This window comes from Eurosta solidaginis, chromosome 5 (genome assembly GCF_040869045.1).
Source record: "Eurosta solidaginis isolate ZX-2024a chromosome 5, ASM4086904v1, whole genome shotgun sequence".
Lineage (NCBI taxonomy): Eukaryota > Metazoa > Arthropoda > Insecta > Diptera > Tephritidae > Eurosta > Eurosta solidaginis.
In genome coordinates, this window is record NC_090323.1 from 40,731,360 (window position 1) to 40,749,343 (window position 17,984).

At 34.5% G+C, this 17,984-nt stretch overlaps 1 protein-coding gene across 2 annotated transcripts in view; it reads left to right on the forward strand.

Moving 5' to 3' along the window:
- Positions 1-17,984, forward strand: part of LOC137252278 (uncharacterized) — a 271,447-nt gene that overhangs the window by 233,598 nt on the left and 19,865 nt on the right. Inside the window, exons 6-7 of one of the 2 annotated variants that reach the window (XR_010953493.1) lie at positions 671-733; positions 803-2,957. Coding sequence is in view for 1 of the 2 variants with exons in the window: in XM_067787767.1 (XP_067643868.1) it covers positions 671-733; positions 803-2,355 (1,616 nt within the window). In the remaining variant the exon portion in view is untranslated. Of the gene's footprint in view, positions 1-670; positions 734-802; positions 4,076-17,984 lie in introns of those variants that run through there. The other variant, XM_067787767.1, reaches the window with a different exon arrangement.

The following is a 17,984-nucleotide window of genomic DNA, read 5'->3' on the forward strand; positions in this document are numbered from 1 at the left end:
ATTGCTAAGGTCTATATTTTTAAGTACAAACTCAAGTAGTCTGTAAGAACATTAGACTATTTTTGAAATTAAATTAAATAAATAAATTAAGATAATAATTGGAAAATATTAATGACGTTGGAGATCAACTCAAATTTAAAAATGAAATAAGTATCTTTAAAGCGCTTTTGGCAATACTTCGCTATATTTTTTATATTTGTGATCTGCCCAGCTCAAATTAGTGACCGGTTTTTCGAGACTCAACGGGAGACAGCTTACAGAAAGCAAATTGTCTCAAAACTGATTTTCACCCTAAAACGTCTCTAATAGCAACCAGAGATGGCTTACTGCATTCAGCTGTAAGTTTAACTTCTTTTAAGTAAATAACGTTCTTACCCCTTATTAAGCTTAGGCTATGTGGGTATATGTTATTGTTGTAGCAGTGCTGTTTCGTGTATATGGTTTTGTCCGGTTTCACGCACCGGTAAAGTAGGGTGAAAAGAATGTCCCCGTTGCGTTTAAGAAAACCGTTGGGGAATGATTTGATTGTCAGTTATCGCGAAGAGAAGAGATTACTAAAGCACTTTGTTGGGAGACGGTCAAAGTCGTTGAGGCGTTCAAGCGCCAATTTTTAAAAAATAATGATAAAGTATTTCAAAATTGTTTGATAAAAGATTGGATAATTTTTCAGATGATGGAGAACTTGATGCTAAAATTTCATCAACTACAACTAACAGTTCCAAAAATTCTCAAGGTATTTGACTTAATTGAATCAACAAAACAAATATTTGTATCCATTACGTGGTATACAATATATTTTTAGCTTCATCGGACGAAGAAGCATATACGCTCCCCCGAGTGAAGAAAAAACTCAAAAACGTGCAGAAAGGAGCTATCGAAGTAAAGAGGGCAAATAAAAAAAGCTTTAAGCAAGTTTCATGTCACTGCGTATTTAAATGTAGCAGCAAGATAACACCTCAACGACAAGAAGAGTTATTCCAAACATATAACAATTCAAACCTTGCAGAACAAATTTTGATGATATCATCAACGGCTAAGAAACACACATTCAAAAAAAGGAATATTAAATATACGCCAGGGCGTAAACACAGAAACATTGATGGTTCCTATAAGTATCATTTAACTGATAACTTTGGTATTTCTCATGAAATATGCCGCAATTTTCTCTTAAAACTTTTTCAAATCATACCTGCAACTTTATATAGATGGCTAAAGGTTGAGGACCCTTTTAACTACTTTAAACCAGGGTGCGGCCCTAGGTTGAAGCCAAGCGATGAAAAAGTAAATTTTGTCAGAAATTTTATAAACTCGCTCCCCTCTTATGAGTCCCGTTTTGGGCGGTCTTCCACTGAAAAGAAATATCTTAAGGAGGGATTGAATTTAAAGAAAGTTTACGACGAATATTCATGTAGATGGAAAAGAGAAACATCTTCCAGAGAAGAACAAAAACCTGTTTCCAGACCTTTTTTTTCTGGAATATTAAAAAATGAATTTAATTTGACATTTAAACACTCTAGTTCAGGTACATGTATGACCTGCAATAAGTTTAATCTAATGTTAAAGAAGGAGAATTTAACTGCAAATGAAAGAAACAGTATTGAGGAAGATCAAAAGCTGCACAATCAACTTGCACAACAAATTCAGAAAGAATTTTCGGAAGATATCGAGAAAGCAAAACTTGAAGATAAAACGGTGGTTTTAGTTTTTGATTTACAGAAACCGCTAGAAACTCCGTCCTTTTCAAGCAACATTGCATTTGACAAGCGCCAGCTTTGGACTTACAACCTGTGCATAGTCAATGAAGCTGATGGGCATGGCAAAGCTTACATGTACGTCTGGTCCGAGAACATAGCGTGTCGTGGCGCCGAAGAAATCGCATCATGCCTTATAAAACATTTCCAAATGCATTTATCGAGAGATGTGAAACATATTATATTATATTCCAATTCGTGTGGCGGTCTCAATCGAAGCCTAAAAATAACGCTTTTAATCAAACATTTTTTGGCGAATAGTGACATTGATTTAATTGAGCAAAAAATTTTTTTATCTGGACACAATTATAATATGTGTGACAAACAATTCGGAATAATAGAGCGAATATCTGAAATGTACCAGTGTATTGAAACGCCTGATAAGTGGATTGATATTATAAGAAATGTAAAACAGGCACATCCGCAATTTACCGTAACAAAAATGGAAATATACGATTTTATATCTGCGGAAGAACTAAACAAATTGATAATAAACGTCAAAAAAGACCTAAATAATGAAAAAATCAGAAAAATTCAAAACCACCGTGCGCATCCGATGACTATTTTTGCTTTCGACGATTTTAAAGTAATGAAAAAAAACTGAGATAAATAGGAATAATGTTTCCGATGATGCATTCAAATTGGCTTCGACTCCATTACTGTTTCCCCAAGGAAGACCAATTACTAATGCAAAATTCAGTGATTTAATGAAATTGATGGAATTTATTGGTCCCGAACATCGTCAGTTCTATGAAAACCTGCAAAAGGATGCAAATGCCAAAGATTATGGATTGGCAAGCGGAGGGAGTGATGACGAATAAACACGTTGGAAATAACTAAATGCCAATCCCGACTTAGTTAATTTATTTGGTATTATCAATACGTAAAACACTTTTAGAAGGAAATAACATCACAATGATTATGTGGGTCCAAGCCACGTCTCAATAGCTGGAAATGAAGCCGCAGACCAAAGAGTAAAATTAGCAGCTAAAGAGCCACACATAGTCTCAAAATTAGACATCGTCAGGCTGGTAGAGGTCGAGTTGCAAAACAAAAAATCAAAAAACTTAACACATCACTACGAAAACATAAATACCAACGGAAGACCGGCTACTTTCCCTTTCGAAGTCAGCTGTAACAAATTGAAAGCATTTATCCGCCTACGCATAGGGCACACGATTATTACACATGAGCAAATTTTCAAAGGTATGGGCGTAACACAGTGCCCCTTTCTGTAACACGGAAACAAACTCTGTGATCCATCTTCTCGACAGATGTCAGGCATGCTTAACCAACGAACCGATATCGTTTCGTTACGATAATTAACGTTAATAAACGAAACAAAGTCATTTCGTTTCGTTTATTCATTTCGTTTCGTTTATTAACGTTAAGAACGTCAAATTAATGAAATGATTTTGTTTCGTTTTCTGTCATATCAAAACGAAATCAAATCGTTTATGTTGATTATTAATTTCAAACTATGCTGGCAAAGCTGATTGATGGCGGAGTCATTAAAGGTGAAAGCATTAGCCAAGCTGATTGCCACTTTTCTCATGAATTTTGACAGTACGAACATTTCTCAGAGTATTTTTGACATTACCACCAACGAATTAAACAAACAAATTACATGGAGTTTGTGTGTATGTCCGCTAGCTGTCAATTCATACATAAAGTATCACGTTTTTGTTAACGTTTTTAACGTGAACGAAAGCTTTTCGTTTCGGTTAAAAACGAGATACAATTTATCTTGATAATTTCTTTATCGATAATATTTCGAAGTGTTTCAACCATGGCGCAACGATACAAGGTGCCAGCATGGGACAGCTGATTATAAACTTTTTTTATTTGATTTGATACATCAACTTCCGGCGCAGTACGATTTTGACATTTGTCCATCGAATTTATAAAAACAAAGTATATGAAATTTTTATTTATGTTTGTAGGTATGTCACCATGCTGTCACCTTGTATCGTTCCACAATGGTTTCAACGGAAACGGTGGAAATTTTTTGATAAACGATTAGCTTAACGTTAAGGTGCATCACTGACAGATGTCAACATTTCGCTGCAACCAGAGCAAACATATTTGACAAAATGAGCCCTACCAAATTAATTAATGAATTCCTTAGATTAACGAGTCATACGAAATTAATATAGTGTTAATTATCTATAAGTTTGAGTGAATCTAAGTAATTCCTATCGAATGTATGCAGCAAAAACAAAAAAAGGGAACCGAAGGTGTTCTTACTAGTGCTCCTTATCTTTGGTAAAGATGGCATTGGCGCTTCTTTTCCCCTAGTAAATAAATAAATAAAATAATAATAATTATCTGCCCTCAATTACTATATTATTAGGATCAGAGTGTGCATCAGCATAATTCTTTTGTGCAGTATTCGACATTAACATGAAAGCTACCAGGGACGGATCCAGGGGGGAGGGGTTCGGTTGTACCTAGCACGCCTACCCCCCAGAAATTTTACACCAAAATCTATACTCTTTTATGTGCACACACTATATAAAACAAGTAAGGAAGGCTAAGTTCGGGTGTAACCGAACATTACATATTCAGCTGCCAAATTACAGCTTGCAAAACTTTTAAATTACCTTCTTTTTAAAGTTGGCAGTGCCACGCCCATTATCCAAAATTTTACTAATTTTCTATTGTGCGTCATAAGGTCAACCCACCTTCCAAATTGCATCGCTTTATCCGTCTTTTTAATGAATTATCGCACTTTTGCGGTTGTGATTCGACTTTTTCCCATTTTAATATTGTATAATATAATTTCATTGTTCAATATCAATAAAATTTTGGATTTTTAAATGAGAATAGTTTTTAACCGACTCATTTCTAACTCTCAAACTTTCTTTAGTCGGCAGTTAAAGCTTTTTTATCTATCTCTTTATCTTTTATCTATATTTCGTCTTAAAATAGTAGCCATATCAAATCTGTGCAAAACGTAGTTTCGAAAAATGTGCTGTGAGTTAAGGTGACAATGTGGATATCAATCAAAAGGTATTGAAGAAGGTATCCATATGGGAGGGTTATTATTTCAAAAACCCACTTAGTTTTTGGTATAGTGGCCTAAATTTTTACCATATAATGTGATTATACAATATAGGCGTTTGATGCTTATTGTATTGGCGGGGACATAAATAATAATAAATAAATCATTTTGCTTGAGCAGGGGATTTAGGATGGAACAAATAATTACAAAAAAAAAGGGTAGGTTTATTAACGAAATTTTCCAACTGTTACTAGAAATAGCTTATTACCTGCATCTACGCACTTTTACAAAATCTTTAATGTAAAAGAAAGCGATTTAACGGATTCAGTCCATTTTTACTGAAAATATTTCCTGTTAAAAGGCATACATGTGCACCAAATTTTTCGTCGAATTATGGATCCAGAAACGTTGGGAAATCTATTGTAAGAAAGGGACGGTGCCACGCCCATTTTTCAAGATTTGAATTGTTTCCCATTTCTTGTTATAATGGCACATAATACGATTGGTACAAAACTATTTTTCGCTAAGATTTAACTTATTATTTTTGCCTACGACCCTTTTTAAAGTAATTTATTTAAAAGTGGGAGTGGTCCCCCAACCAATCTTATCCATTTTTACTAGAAATATTTCCTGCTATAAGGAAAATATGGGTGCCCAATTTTGTTACGATATGTAAATTTTTCTTCGAGTTATGGCTCCCGAAACATTGAAAATTGCTTAGACAAAAAAGGGGCGGTGCCATACCCATTTTCAAAAATTTTAGTGTTTTCCAATTTAATGTTATAATTCAATTAAGAAAGTAAAATTTTGTTGATGCAAAGCTCTTTTTCGCTAAGATATAGCTTATTTGTTTCGTCTACGAACCTTTTAAAGATCTTTTATATAAAAGTGGGCGTAGTCTTTAACCGAACACGTCCATTTTTTCTAGAAATATTTCCTGCTATAGGGAAAATTTTTGTACCCAATTTTATAACGATCCGTTCATTTTTCTTCGAGTTATGGCTCCCGAAACATAGAAAATAGCTTAGTAATAAAAGGGGCGGTGCCACGCCCATTTTTTAAAATTTGAAGATGTGCAGTTCTACAAACAAATTTACCAGCTCCTTCAAATGAGTCCTACACTTCCAGTCACAGTAGCTTCAAGTGAACGGTCATTTTCAACTTTACGCAGATTGAAGACGTATTTGCGTAACAAGACTGGAGAGGAACGATTCAATGGGCTGGCGTTACTTAATATTCATCGCGATATTCCAATGACTAGTGACCAAGTACTAGATATTTTTGCGAAAAAAAGGCGACTAGACATTCACCCCTATTCTGCATTTCGATTACGTTCCCGTTCTACGCTCCGCTTTAATCGAAGTTTGGTATTCTGCATTACGACGGAATCGTAAAGGGAAGAGGAAGAGCAAATGATTTTTCGAAATCAGCTGTTGGTACGGAATGTGTGAACATTGGAACAAAATAAATTAATGAAAATTTGTAAAAAACACTGAAAAACGTTTATATTTTATTATCCACGCCATTTTGTACAAAAAAAAGCAATAGAATATATTGCCGCAGTGTTATATTTTTTTGAGTGAAGTGCTTTCATAATTGTAAGTGCGTTTTTGTCGTTCTTTTGGCCAATTCCCTGCCGTGGCCACCAAGTTTTGTTACAACGGATTCCTGCACGAATATAGTTGCCATTTTTGAATTTTAAGGATGCTAATTTCATTGCACTGGCCTAAAATACTTTATAAAGGTTTATTTATTCTTTCCGCAAGGATTGTTTACGTTTTCGCTTCACCTTCCTCTACGCCGGCAGCTTGCTTTGGCATATAATTGGACTCAACGAACAGACACAGATTATAGCTGTCTATTATAATGGAATCAATAGCCGCGGCATTATTTTTGGAGTTGGAAAGCAACGCATACGAAAATTGCCAGGCGAGAATGGAAAGGCAAATATTGCGAAATTTGTGTAATCCATTTGAGATGAGTGACGAATTGTAAGAAATTGAACTTAAAAGTGGTAAAGTTTAATGACTTATTTTCTTATTTAGGTTCAAAAAAACTTTCGACTTAACAAGGATGCTTTCAAGTATGTGATAGATACTTTTGCGGGGCAAATACGTCCAAGGACTTCGACATCGACATGTTGTTTTTGACCTGGAAACATATAAAAAACAATCATCATCAAGCCTTCTACGTTTCTTAACAAGTTTTACTTACATTTTTGTTAAAATTCTGTTATAAATTAATAAAAAAATAAAAAGAAAATATTTTTCCGCCAACTAATTTGCAACTTAGAAAAACGGAACTACGATCGAAATGCAGAATACAAAAAATCGAACGATTCGAAGTTGGATCGAAAGAGATTGGAACACAGAATACCAAAATTGCCAAATCGAAAAAATTCCAATCCAAGTCGAAATGCAGAATAGGGCTGATTACTTTGTGAATGCTCCAATCTTGCTTTTTTAGTACTTTTATAAAAGAACTTATTCTTGGTATTAAAAAATATATAATCAACCGCAAAATCAGTATTATTTACATATATACTTCTCTTGTACCTTATTTGTTTGTTGAGTTAGCTGTACTTTCATAACTATGTTGAAGTTTGATTTGAAATAGATATGAAGACTTACATTAAACCGTATACCGTTATTTAAACAACGTGACATCAGGACGGACAAGGCGACAGTCAGGTTGTTTAAATTTTTCCCAAATTATTAAAAAAATATCTTGAAATAAATGTTTTCATACATTTAAAGCGATACGGGCAATCCCCGGCAAACTCATATAACTTATACCGTTATATTTACCGTGAACTAATACTTGTGGGCAGGAATGCAATATGGAATTTTAAAACGGACTGAAATATTTTAATCGCCCCCCCCCCCCCCCCCCAAAAAAAAAAAAAACTAAAATATTTTCTAGATCCGTCCCTGAAAGCTACCAAACATAAACAAATAAAATACTTGGAGAAGCTCGAATTGTGTATTATTTAGTTTGAATGGCGAACGCTTACTTGTTTGGTGATTTTGTTGAAATTTGGTCAATAGGTAACTTTTTGCTAAGGTTAATATTTAGAGAAATTTTTTTCTGGGAAGTGGACCAGGGACCGACCAAAAAAAATATATTGAGCGTTTTGCTTGAATTTTGGTAGCTTTTCGCGTAGGCTAATTTGTGACGAATACTAGCAACACTAAGGGGTACTATCATCTCTAAGCCGATACTGAGTAGTGACTTGTATGCACATGTGTACGTACACGCAGCGGCGAAGCAACGCACAACCACATGCATATCTCTAAGATACTCCTGAAAGTATGCAATAATTGTACAAGTATTACTCACATATACACGCGCATGGGCTATGAGAGAAGCTATAAAAACCGTGCATCTGCAGTTATAGCTGAAAAATTTATAGCTGATAACTAACTAGTAAATTCTGAAAATAGAAGCGCCTAGAAATATGTCGGCGAGGAAACCGGAAAGCGGCAACAGTAGAGGCACGACGATCAGTCTGATTTAAGCAAGCTATCAGTTGCGAAGTATAAGTGTTAATTGTGAAGTACTTTAATAAAGGCCATTTTGCATTATTGAATAGTGGAGTTATTTATTCAACAGTTTAGTGATTCGAACGTTAGTAGAAGGTTGCAAATAAGAGGAATTTCAGTAAATTCGTTACAATATTAAGAAAGTATTTTTCCGAGAACTGGACTTACTTGAAATTCGGTATCTAGGTAGGTTAATAATAAGGAATCTTTTTTTCGGAAAGTGGACTAGGGACCGACCTCTTTATATTGCTTCAATAAGATTTTTTGGTATTAACAAACCCCGTGGCACAGTGGTTTAGAGAGCATATCTAGCGCGAATTTGATCAAAAATTTACCAGTCCCGTATTTAATTTATACCCATTAAAAACAGAACATTTTATACTACTTAAAAACGTGCTCGAGTGAATTTTAAAATTTGCTTCGAAAACTCCCTACCTGAGCATAAGTTCAATGCATTTTGACTTAGAGGGAGTTGATGAAAAGCATTCTGAGATAAGGCGTTCTTCAACCTAAATTCTGATATTGGGCGTTTTTGTGACAAATCCTGAAATGCGAAATTTGTGAAAAATATTTTAAGATAAGACGACTCAGCAGCCGCATTGAGTTGACGGAAAAATAAAAGAAAATGGCTTATTGTCTTACAACTTTATATTCCGGCCTTGACTTTGACAAAAGAGTTAGGCTTTTAAGCGGCCCTGCTACACAGAGAGTATTTAGCTTTTTATTCTGAAATTCCGTTTGAGTATTCATTGAAGTGTTCCGGATAAACTGTTAATTAAGTATATTCGTAACACGTTCGTTTGATACTACCTCACGAGGTCCGAATACTCCAAATAAGTAAATACATAATATTCCAAATATAAAACGATTCCACAAATTCTTAAATGGAGACGAATGTTCCGAACATACGGAATGAATAAGTTATCATGCTTAATGAGTACATTTCGTTTTGGCATCTGCATTATTTATTAAGGACATTTTTACGTGAATCGATTTAATAGTCCAGTTTTTGACGTTGAATTTTAAATTGGTTAAGGTTTCGCGTGTTCGTAGGTTTACGAAAGTGCATGATTCCTTAGTGTTCTTACTTTTCATAAAATTACCTATGTTCAGCCACACTAATTGATCATGGAATAATTAATAAATTCATCATAAAATTTAAAAAATTGTTCTAAGGAATTATGCATTTCTGTACTTATCTGGCATTTGTGAACTGATTGCTTCCTATTTCTACTATTAATATTTTTCGAGAAATCGCAAAGAAACAGCACCGTTAATGGATGTCAATTTGGGAGCAAAATGGCTGTAATTGTCAAAAAATTTGTCAACCGAGCACACCTCCTTTGATTGAATCTAATATTCGAATTTTGGCGCTAAATGCAGAATCGGATCGTAAGGATGTAACATGTGTAACTGGTGCGTTCTCTGAGTGTTGAATATTTGGTCCAGAAAACGCAGAACCTATCGGTGATTTTCGTTTGTTCGAAATGGCATCGAATATACCCAACAAGCATTTGGGTTTGCGTACCGTTAGAGCTCATGGTGACAACTAGCATACCTCTAAAATCTCAAGAGTTGTTATGAAACAGTGGCTCAACTCGAGAATCATAGCGTACTCAGCAAAATAGGGAATTTTTTATAAAGCAAGAAGTGCTATTACTTAAGTTGAAAAAAATTAATTAACAACTTGTGGTTCTCTAACTGGACTGAAATGTTAAATTCCATACTAAAGTATTTTCACGAAAATAATATGAAATATATATAATTTAAAAAATAAATAAATGTGACGCGATACCCTCCGAAGAGATTTTAGGCCGAGCTTCTCTTCCAATTTGTGTCGTGCTCCTTTTAATTTTTCCTACAAATTGGCTGGACGCTACATACTTGTTTTATGCAGACTATGAACGGCATCTGCAAGACAGATAAGTTTTCACTGAAAGTTTTTTATGGCAGAAATACACTCGGAATACTTGCCAAACACTGCCGAGGGGCGACGCCTTGTTTCTAAAATGCTGATGTTGCTTTGCACTGGGCGTAAATCCAGGATCTTCGGTGTGGTAGGCGGAGCATGCTACCATCACGGCACGGCGCACAGTGGTCTTGGTTTGGCTTTAAGTGGACTTAGGGAAATGAAAAAAATATTAGTGTGATAAACTCCACGTCAAGCAGTGAAGACGTGATAACTATTTCCTCTGAAGACGATTACCGTGTGTAATCGAAATATATTGGGAAGAAAATAAATAAAACTTGCATTTTAATTTATCATCACCGGACCTCAAGCCAGCTAAAAAAGATATTTACAAAGTAAAATGTCGCCAAATAACCACTTATATACAAAGACGGAAGGCACGCCGTATGCATTCAGTGATAAACTCCACGTAAAGCAGTGAAGACGTGATAAATATTTCCTCTGAAGACGATTACCGTGTGTAATCGAAATATATTGGGAAGAAAATAACTAAAACTTGCGTTTTAATTTATCATCGCCGGACCTCAAGCCAGCTAAACAGGATATTTAAAAAAATATTAGTTAATAACACAAAAAATTTGATGAGGATCGATTTTAAGTCTCGTTACATGACGTTTTTATACATAAGTATTTTTTCATAGTCTTTAACAAAAAAGTTATAGCAAATAAAAAAATTTTATATATGGGACAAATCACATTTTTACCGTTAACTCATTTTCCTCACATTGCCTCAAAACTTGAATAAAGGTAAAGGTTCGGGGTTTTTTTTTCGTTTTTCTTTTTTATTTTAGTATTGCCAATCACTTTTTAATTTTGGGTAGAATTTAAAAGGAAAAATACTTTTTTTTCGTTTTAATGTTAGTATTGCGAATCACTTTAATTCTGGGAAATATTTAAAAACAAAAATATTTGATAATTCATATTATACATTTAATTTTTTTATATTGAATTTACATTTAAGAATCCAAAAAAGGTTCAAATCAAAAATTTAGCTATTCCAGCTTGTTCTTAATTTTTCTTTGTTTATATGATGCTTACTATTCCAGCTTGTTCGTTAGTACTAAAAGAGTAATTAAAAGCAAAAATTATTCGATCGGTCAATAGTCCATGAAATCTCAAAATATACATTTTAAGTAAATGTTGCGTTTCATATGTAGTATGTATATTAGGGCGGGTCGATTTAAAAATCGCTCATTACTCTGTGAAAATCGTATTCTAGGGATCAAAATAAGAAACTTTGCCGAAGGAACCATATCTCTAAAACGAATTCTGATGCCCTCAATTTGGGTCGAACTTTTGGGTAGGGCAAATTTTGAAAAATCCCACTTTGACCCATTTAGAGTGCTCCAATCGAGTCCAAATGTATGACCGACCCCCACTAACTTTGGAGGTCCGACCCACCGATGCCAGCGGCACACCCCCTGGAACCCCCTGGGGGTTCACCATACAAACATTAAAAAAAATCGCCGGTTTTGCACTTTACATGAAAAAATCAGCTAAATGGCTATGTTTTTTCTTTATTTTTATTTATTTATTTATAATAATATTTATTATTTATTTATAATAATATCTATTTTTTCTCTTAAGAAATTTATTTAGTCAGAACATATGTAAATGAAAAAATTTAATTAAGTGCGTTATAGAAAAGAAACTAAAAAAAATTATTGTTTGAAGTCTTTTTTACTTTCAAGTCTGGGCAATTTCGCACGGCTCTCTAATGTCGTCGCCATAACAGCCTCTACATTTTCCGGTATAACCCGTTTGGAAACGCTAGCTAGCAATTGAACATGTCGTTCCGTTCCTTGTATGTGTGATGGAATTTTTGGATCATTAAACGGTGGATCATCTTGATTTAAATATTCTTTCAATGTATCGTACGGAATGCTTCGCGTGAATGGTGGTTCAAATACGATATTTATATCATTCAAATTGATCATTTCCGTATAACTTGTACAATTAAAGTTTATATCTGGTTTTTTATAAACTCTAAGTTCCATTGGCTCGTCAACATCGGTTCGTTAGCGTAGAATTTTCTTGATGGCACAGTCGCGCTTTTCTTTGCTATCATCAAACAACATTGATAACAAGATATTTTCCGAATGCGCATAATATGAATTATCTTTAATTACTTGATTGACAATTTTGCGTAAACGAGGTTCTAGAAATCGTGACCAACCAATGAACTTGAAAAATAATGCACTGCCGTACACGACACAGCTGTAATACTTGATATTGAAGTACATTGGCACATAACATTTAATTATAAATTCAACCAGAATTCTTAAATTTGCATGGATTTTCCGTTGTCACATATAATCGCAATAATCTAGCGACCTTGGTGAGCCACCGAGAATGTACAATTTTCCCTGGTTTGATGTTAGCCAGATCCACCGAAACCACGCCGCTAGAAATTGCATGGGTCATGTCGTATAAGTACTTCGAATCGGTGGAAAATTCAATTTTTTCTGGAGCAGGGGGCATATTTTGCAACTCAATTTTCTGGAAGCCGTCCACCACCTGAAAATATATAATAATAAAATAATTAAAAATGGTTGACAATTATAATAAATGAGTGATAGCAATAACTTACCGGAAGAGTTTCACAAGTAAAAAATTGTTTCCAGAGATTTTACATACTCTGTAAATTGTTGGGTGTTGTTTCTTCTCTTGATACTTATTAAGCAATTTATTCAATTTATTGAATACACTTTTTTTCAGCAATATTTCCATACCAAGTTTTTCCCAAATTCCAATCAACTTATATTGTACTTGAATAGTGAATGATTTATGGGAAAACTTTTTTGTTCTGTTTTAGCACGTTCGCTTAAGTAAAAATAATATCTCAAGATATGCAGATGGGTTGGTAAATTAAGATCAGTTAAATCAGTAGACACACCAAAAACAGTAACATCATGCTTGGGTATATGACTCATTGGGTTTTCGATAGTTGTTGCTTCATCTTGCGGTGTAGAGGATGGTGGATTCATTGTAAACTTTTTGATTTGGAATGGTCACTGGAGAATAAAAATTTTAACCCGTTCAAAAGATATTAACGAAAAACCGAAAAAAGACCCACGGGTCGCTCCGAAACCGGGGGTGAAATCCATAGTATTTTTGCGCAGAACATCTTTTTGCGTTGGCGGCCTTCGGCCACGGTGATGCATAATTTTTTTTGTGGGTACAATCACAACAACCACATGAAAATCGCCAACTTCAACTGCAAATATCTCCGGACAGAGATAAAATTTTTATTTTCCGGTTTCGGATTATTGTTCTCGAGATTAATACGCGTCTACACCTCACCCTGGATTGTGTCACGGACTACTGCAACGACAGAAATATTACGAAAGTAAATTTTTTAATTAAAATGTATAAATCCCTTATTAGTGACTCAAAAAATACCGAAGGTAATAATGATAAAGATATTTCTCCACCTTCCTCTAAAATATTGAAGATTGCGCAGAGGTATTCCACAAATTCAAAAAATATGAATTTATCAGCAGAATGCCATTTGCTGTTGAGTTTGTCATCAAACGGAAATGTTTTAAATTTCTGGAGGGAAAAGGCTGCTGCAATGTCGCTATTATCTAAGTTGGCACAAAAATTTTTGTGTATTCCGGCAACGAGTACACCCAGTGAGCGGGTTTTTTCTATTGCTGGCCTTACTGTTACAAATAAACGGTCACAGTTCAGCCCGCACAACGTAAACAAAATTATTTTTATTCACAATAACTATGAATCTTGCAAAGAAAATTTCAAATAGGTATTTTTTATATGAATACTGGAAGCATATTTTTGGTGGCCTAAAATATAGACATAAAATAGCTGTTCTTACAAGATGTATCTGAATAAAAACGTCATTATACAATAAATATATTCATTTTAATCTTTAAATTCAGGAAGTGTTAAATCTAAGCATTTGGGAGAAATTTGCTGGATATAATTTGAGAACCATAAATTTTTCAAAATTTCTGTAAGGTCAGAGAGTAATTGAAAAAACTTGTGGAGATCAAAATTTATTTACCAAGTACGACGGCGTGAGCCGGCGCCGATATTTTACCAAGTCTACGCCGCCGCCGCCGATAAAGTAATCGGCGTAAACCTCTAGTAGATAGTAAGTTAATAAGGTAGCCTTAAGCTAATGACTAATGATTGATTTGACTCACTGAATTTGAACAACAATCTATTACTTGATTTGTTAAAAATGTTATTGCAATTTAAGTTAGTTTGACGCGCGCAGTTTACTTTTGCTTCCACTTCCAAAAACTTAATGCACAAAAACTTCTACAATAATCTCAACTTTTGTTTCATGGCCTACTATCAACTCTTTGTAACCTTTTTTATAGTAAGTAAATCTAAGCGTCACTTTGATTTCATGGCCAACCATTAACTCAGATTCGTCGAGTTTTTGCGAATTTTGCACACATTTTTAAAATAAAATTGAATGCTTCTGGGTTAGACCTTGATACATATTTTTATTGATAAATAGTAAAAATTATTTTAGTGAAGCCTAAATTGCTGGAAATTGGGAAAAATACCTAGATGTACACATATGATCGTTAGGGTATGTCGATATGAAACCCGGTTACTAAGTGTCATAACTTTTTTAAATTAGGTTTTACGAAAAAATTTTATATAACAATAAATTATGGAAAAAGATCACAGAATACGGAAATGTACATTTAAAGTCCTAAGTCCCAACTTTTCAATTTCGGTCCACTGTGCGGCGGCCGCCTATATAATTTATTTTTGATTAATTACGCTTCGTTACTGATATCAAGCGGGTGTTTACTTCTCACAATAAACAGCTGCTGGTTTTGGTGGTACCACCTTGGAGATTTTTTTCAACTCCACCTAAACTCGATATGCAATGTAGGATATCAACTGGAGAAGCTCACAAATTAGTAGAGGTGGTGTTATCCCAACAGCTGATTGCTTCTTCTTGATAATTTTCCATACAAAGCCTTGTACAACAATATGTCAGTTAATCGAAATCAATGAAATTTTTTTTTGACTGGACATTCTTCTGCACGGCGAATTGATTGAATTCGCTTTGCCACCACCTGGTATGGATTCTGTATGTTTAACTTTCTTTTAAGTAAATAACGGTCTTACCCCTTATTAAGCTTATGCTATGTGTGTATATTAGACTGGCCGCAACTCGTATGGAGAAAAATAAATATTGAAAATCCTGAAATTTTTTCTTCTTAAAACATGAGGTTAGAAGTAAAAAGCAATGGTGTAATTTTTCAGCCCGATGCGATGATGCTAAAACGTGCCTTGTGCAGCTCAAAGTAGGTATAATATATATAGATAATCGTGTTTACTTTATTGCGCTTGAAGCCAATTACACATCGCAATTAGGAAAACAGCTGACAAAATCTTGTTCTTCTTGTCCATATTTGCAATTGCAATATTGGCATTGCATTTTTTTGAAGCTAAAAATTAACTAATCTGTAAAAAATATGAGTTATAAGTCGTCAGCGGGCATTTCAAACAAAGGACTACGTTCTGAGCAAGATATATTTTTAGTGGGGAAATCTGAGAGTGTTATTTCTGGGGCCAAGTTGCCATCAGGGAAACAGGTGCTCAAATTATTATTTTACAAAATGCGCAAGGAAAATATGGGTTTGCAATTCAGTATGAAATTCACGATTGGTGCCACGATTGAATTTTGGAAAAAAGAAAACATCCCTACAATGAAAGAAGGCAATTGTATTAAAAAATTAAAAATACTTTCTAGTAAAAGAGAGACTTTTTAGATAAAATTGAGAACTACATATTCGACTTAGCAGCCCCGAATGCCCTGGATATAATAAAAATACAGGAAGATAAATATTTTCTTTTGCTTCAAAGGAATAAAGGTCGTACAGGTAGTATGTGTGGTGCTGATACTGTATTGGCTAGAAAACAAAAACGCAAAGAACAACGAATGGAAGAAGAAAGAAAGCGTGTTGAAAAGCGTCAAATCAAAGGAAAGTACATTTTAGTTTAAGTTTGCAGTTTTTTTTTTTAATTTTAAGTCACTTTCATATATCTAGCTGCTGAAAATACTAACGCATTTGGAAGCACTTTCCCCGAAGACAGTGATATGGACTGTGTACCTGGTGAAGAAAATGTGCCTACTGATATAATTCATAGTGAAAATACTGACATTAGGTTAGAAGTAACAAAAACAAATCTCGGAAAAATTAATTTCATTGATGATAGAATGCTTGCGAGTATGTACAAATGTAGGCTCTCTACAAGAGATGCCATGCATGTGGTGAGTGCAACGGTTTCCGCCTTCGTAAACAAACTGCAAGAAGTTAATGGTGGAAAATTGCCGATAAAAATGGAAGATTTAGTCCTCAGTCGAACCACAGTACATTCAATGAGAAAGAATTTTCTTCGCAGACAAGCAGAAGAGATTATTGATGGATTCAATGTAATAAATTTGTATTTCTGAATACGTTTATAAGTATGTTTGATTTTTTATCGTGCTTTAGATTCCTGAAATTTTTGTCCTTCACTGGGATGGTAAGCTTCTTCCAGAAATCAGTGGCACCGAAAAAAAGGACCGATTGTCTCTCGTTGTAACGGGGCAAAACATGGAGAAACTGCTACGTATACCTAAAATGGAAAATTCAAAGGAGAGACTATATCTGCAGAAATTTATAATTTTTTGTGCGCATGGAAACTCGAAGAATTAGTGGAAATTCTATCATTTGATACAACGGCTGCTAATACTGGACTTTATAATGGAGCTGCTTTCCTGCTTGCAAAAAGAATAGGCCGCACTCTACTTTTCTTCCCATGTCGGAATCATATTAGCGAGCTGTTAGTAAAAGCAGTGTTTCAATTGAATTTTGGTAAATCATCAGCCCCGGATGTTCCACTTTTCACCTTAAATCCATCAAAAGTGGAATATCGGACGTAGAAGTTCGGCGAGTCTTAACAATAGCAGAAATAGATACTTTTAAGAATTTCTGCTTAACTACGTTAAATAAACACCACATTCGTGCTGATTATAAGGAGCTGTTACAACTATCTCTACTCTTTGTTGGGGAAGACGTACCAAGTTTTTCACAAGTTCGGTCACCTGGCGCAACATCGCACGCAAGGTTTATGTCGAAGTGTCTGTATTGTTACAAAATGTTTCTGTTTCGCAACCAATTCAAATTAACAACTTCAGAGAAAAAGAGTCTACGAAGCATTTGTATTTTTCTGGCCTGCATCTACGTTCCGTATTGGTTTCGTTGTGTAGATCCAATAGCTGCTCCACATAATGACCTAAGGCTGATTCAAGATTCGATTGCCTATTTTGATAAAAAAGCTTCCAATGCTTTATTACAAAAAATAAAAAATAATTTATGGTACTTGTCGGAAGAACATCTTGGCCTTTAATTTTATGATGAAATAATTCCCTTGCATATTCAGCAAAAATGGTAAAAGCAATTAATAAAGAAAACCAAGATGACAATGCTGTTCCAAAACGAATTACCGCAACTATGCTCGATATACTTCTCTATGACAGCAAGGATATAATTAATTTTGTTTCACCAAGAACTAAAGCATTCTTCACACGTTTAGAATAGAAATTTTTTGCAATCGGATCCTTCCACATGGCAAGAGAGAGAAGATTATAAGGCAGGAAAAGGAATTTGTCAACATTTAACTGTAGTCAATGACGCTCCTGAGAGAGCATTGAAATTGATCACCGACTTCAATCGAGCACT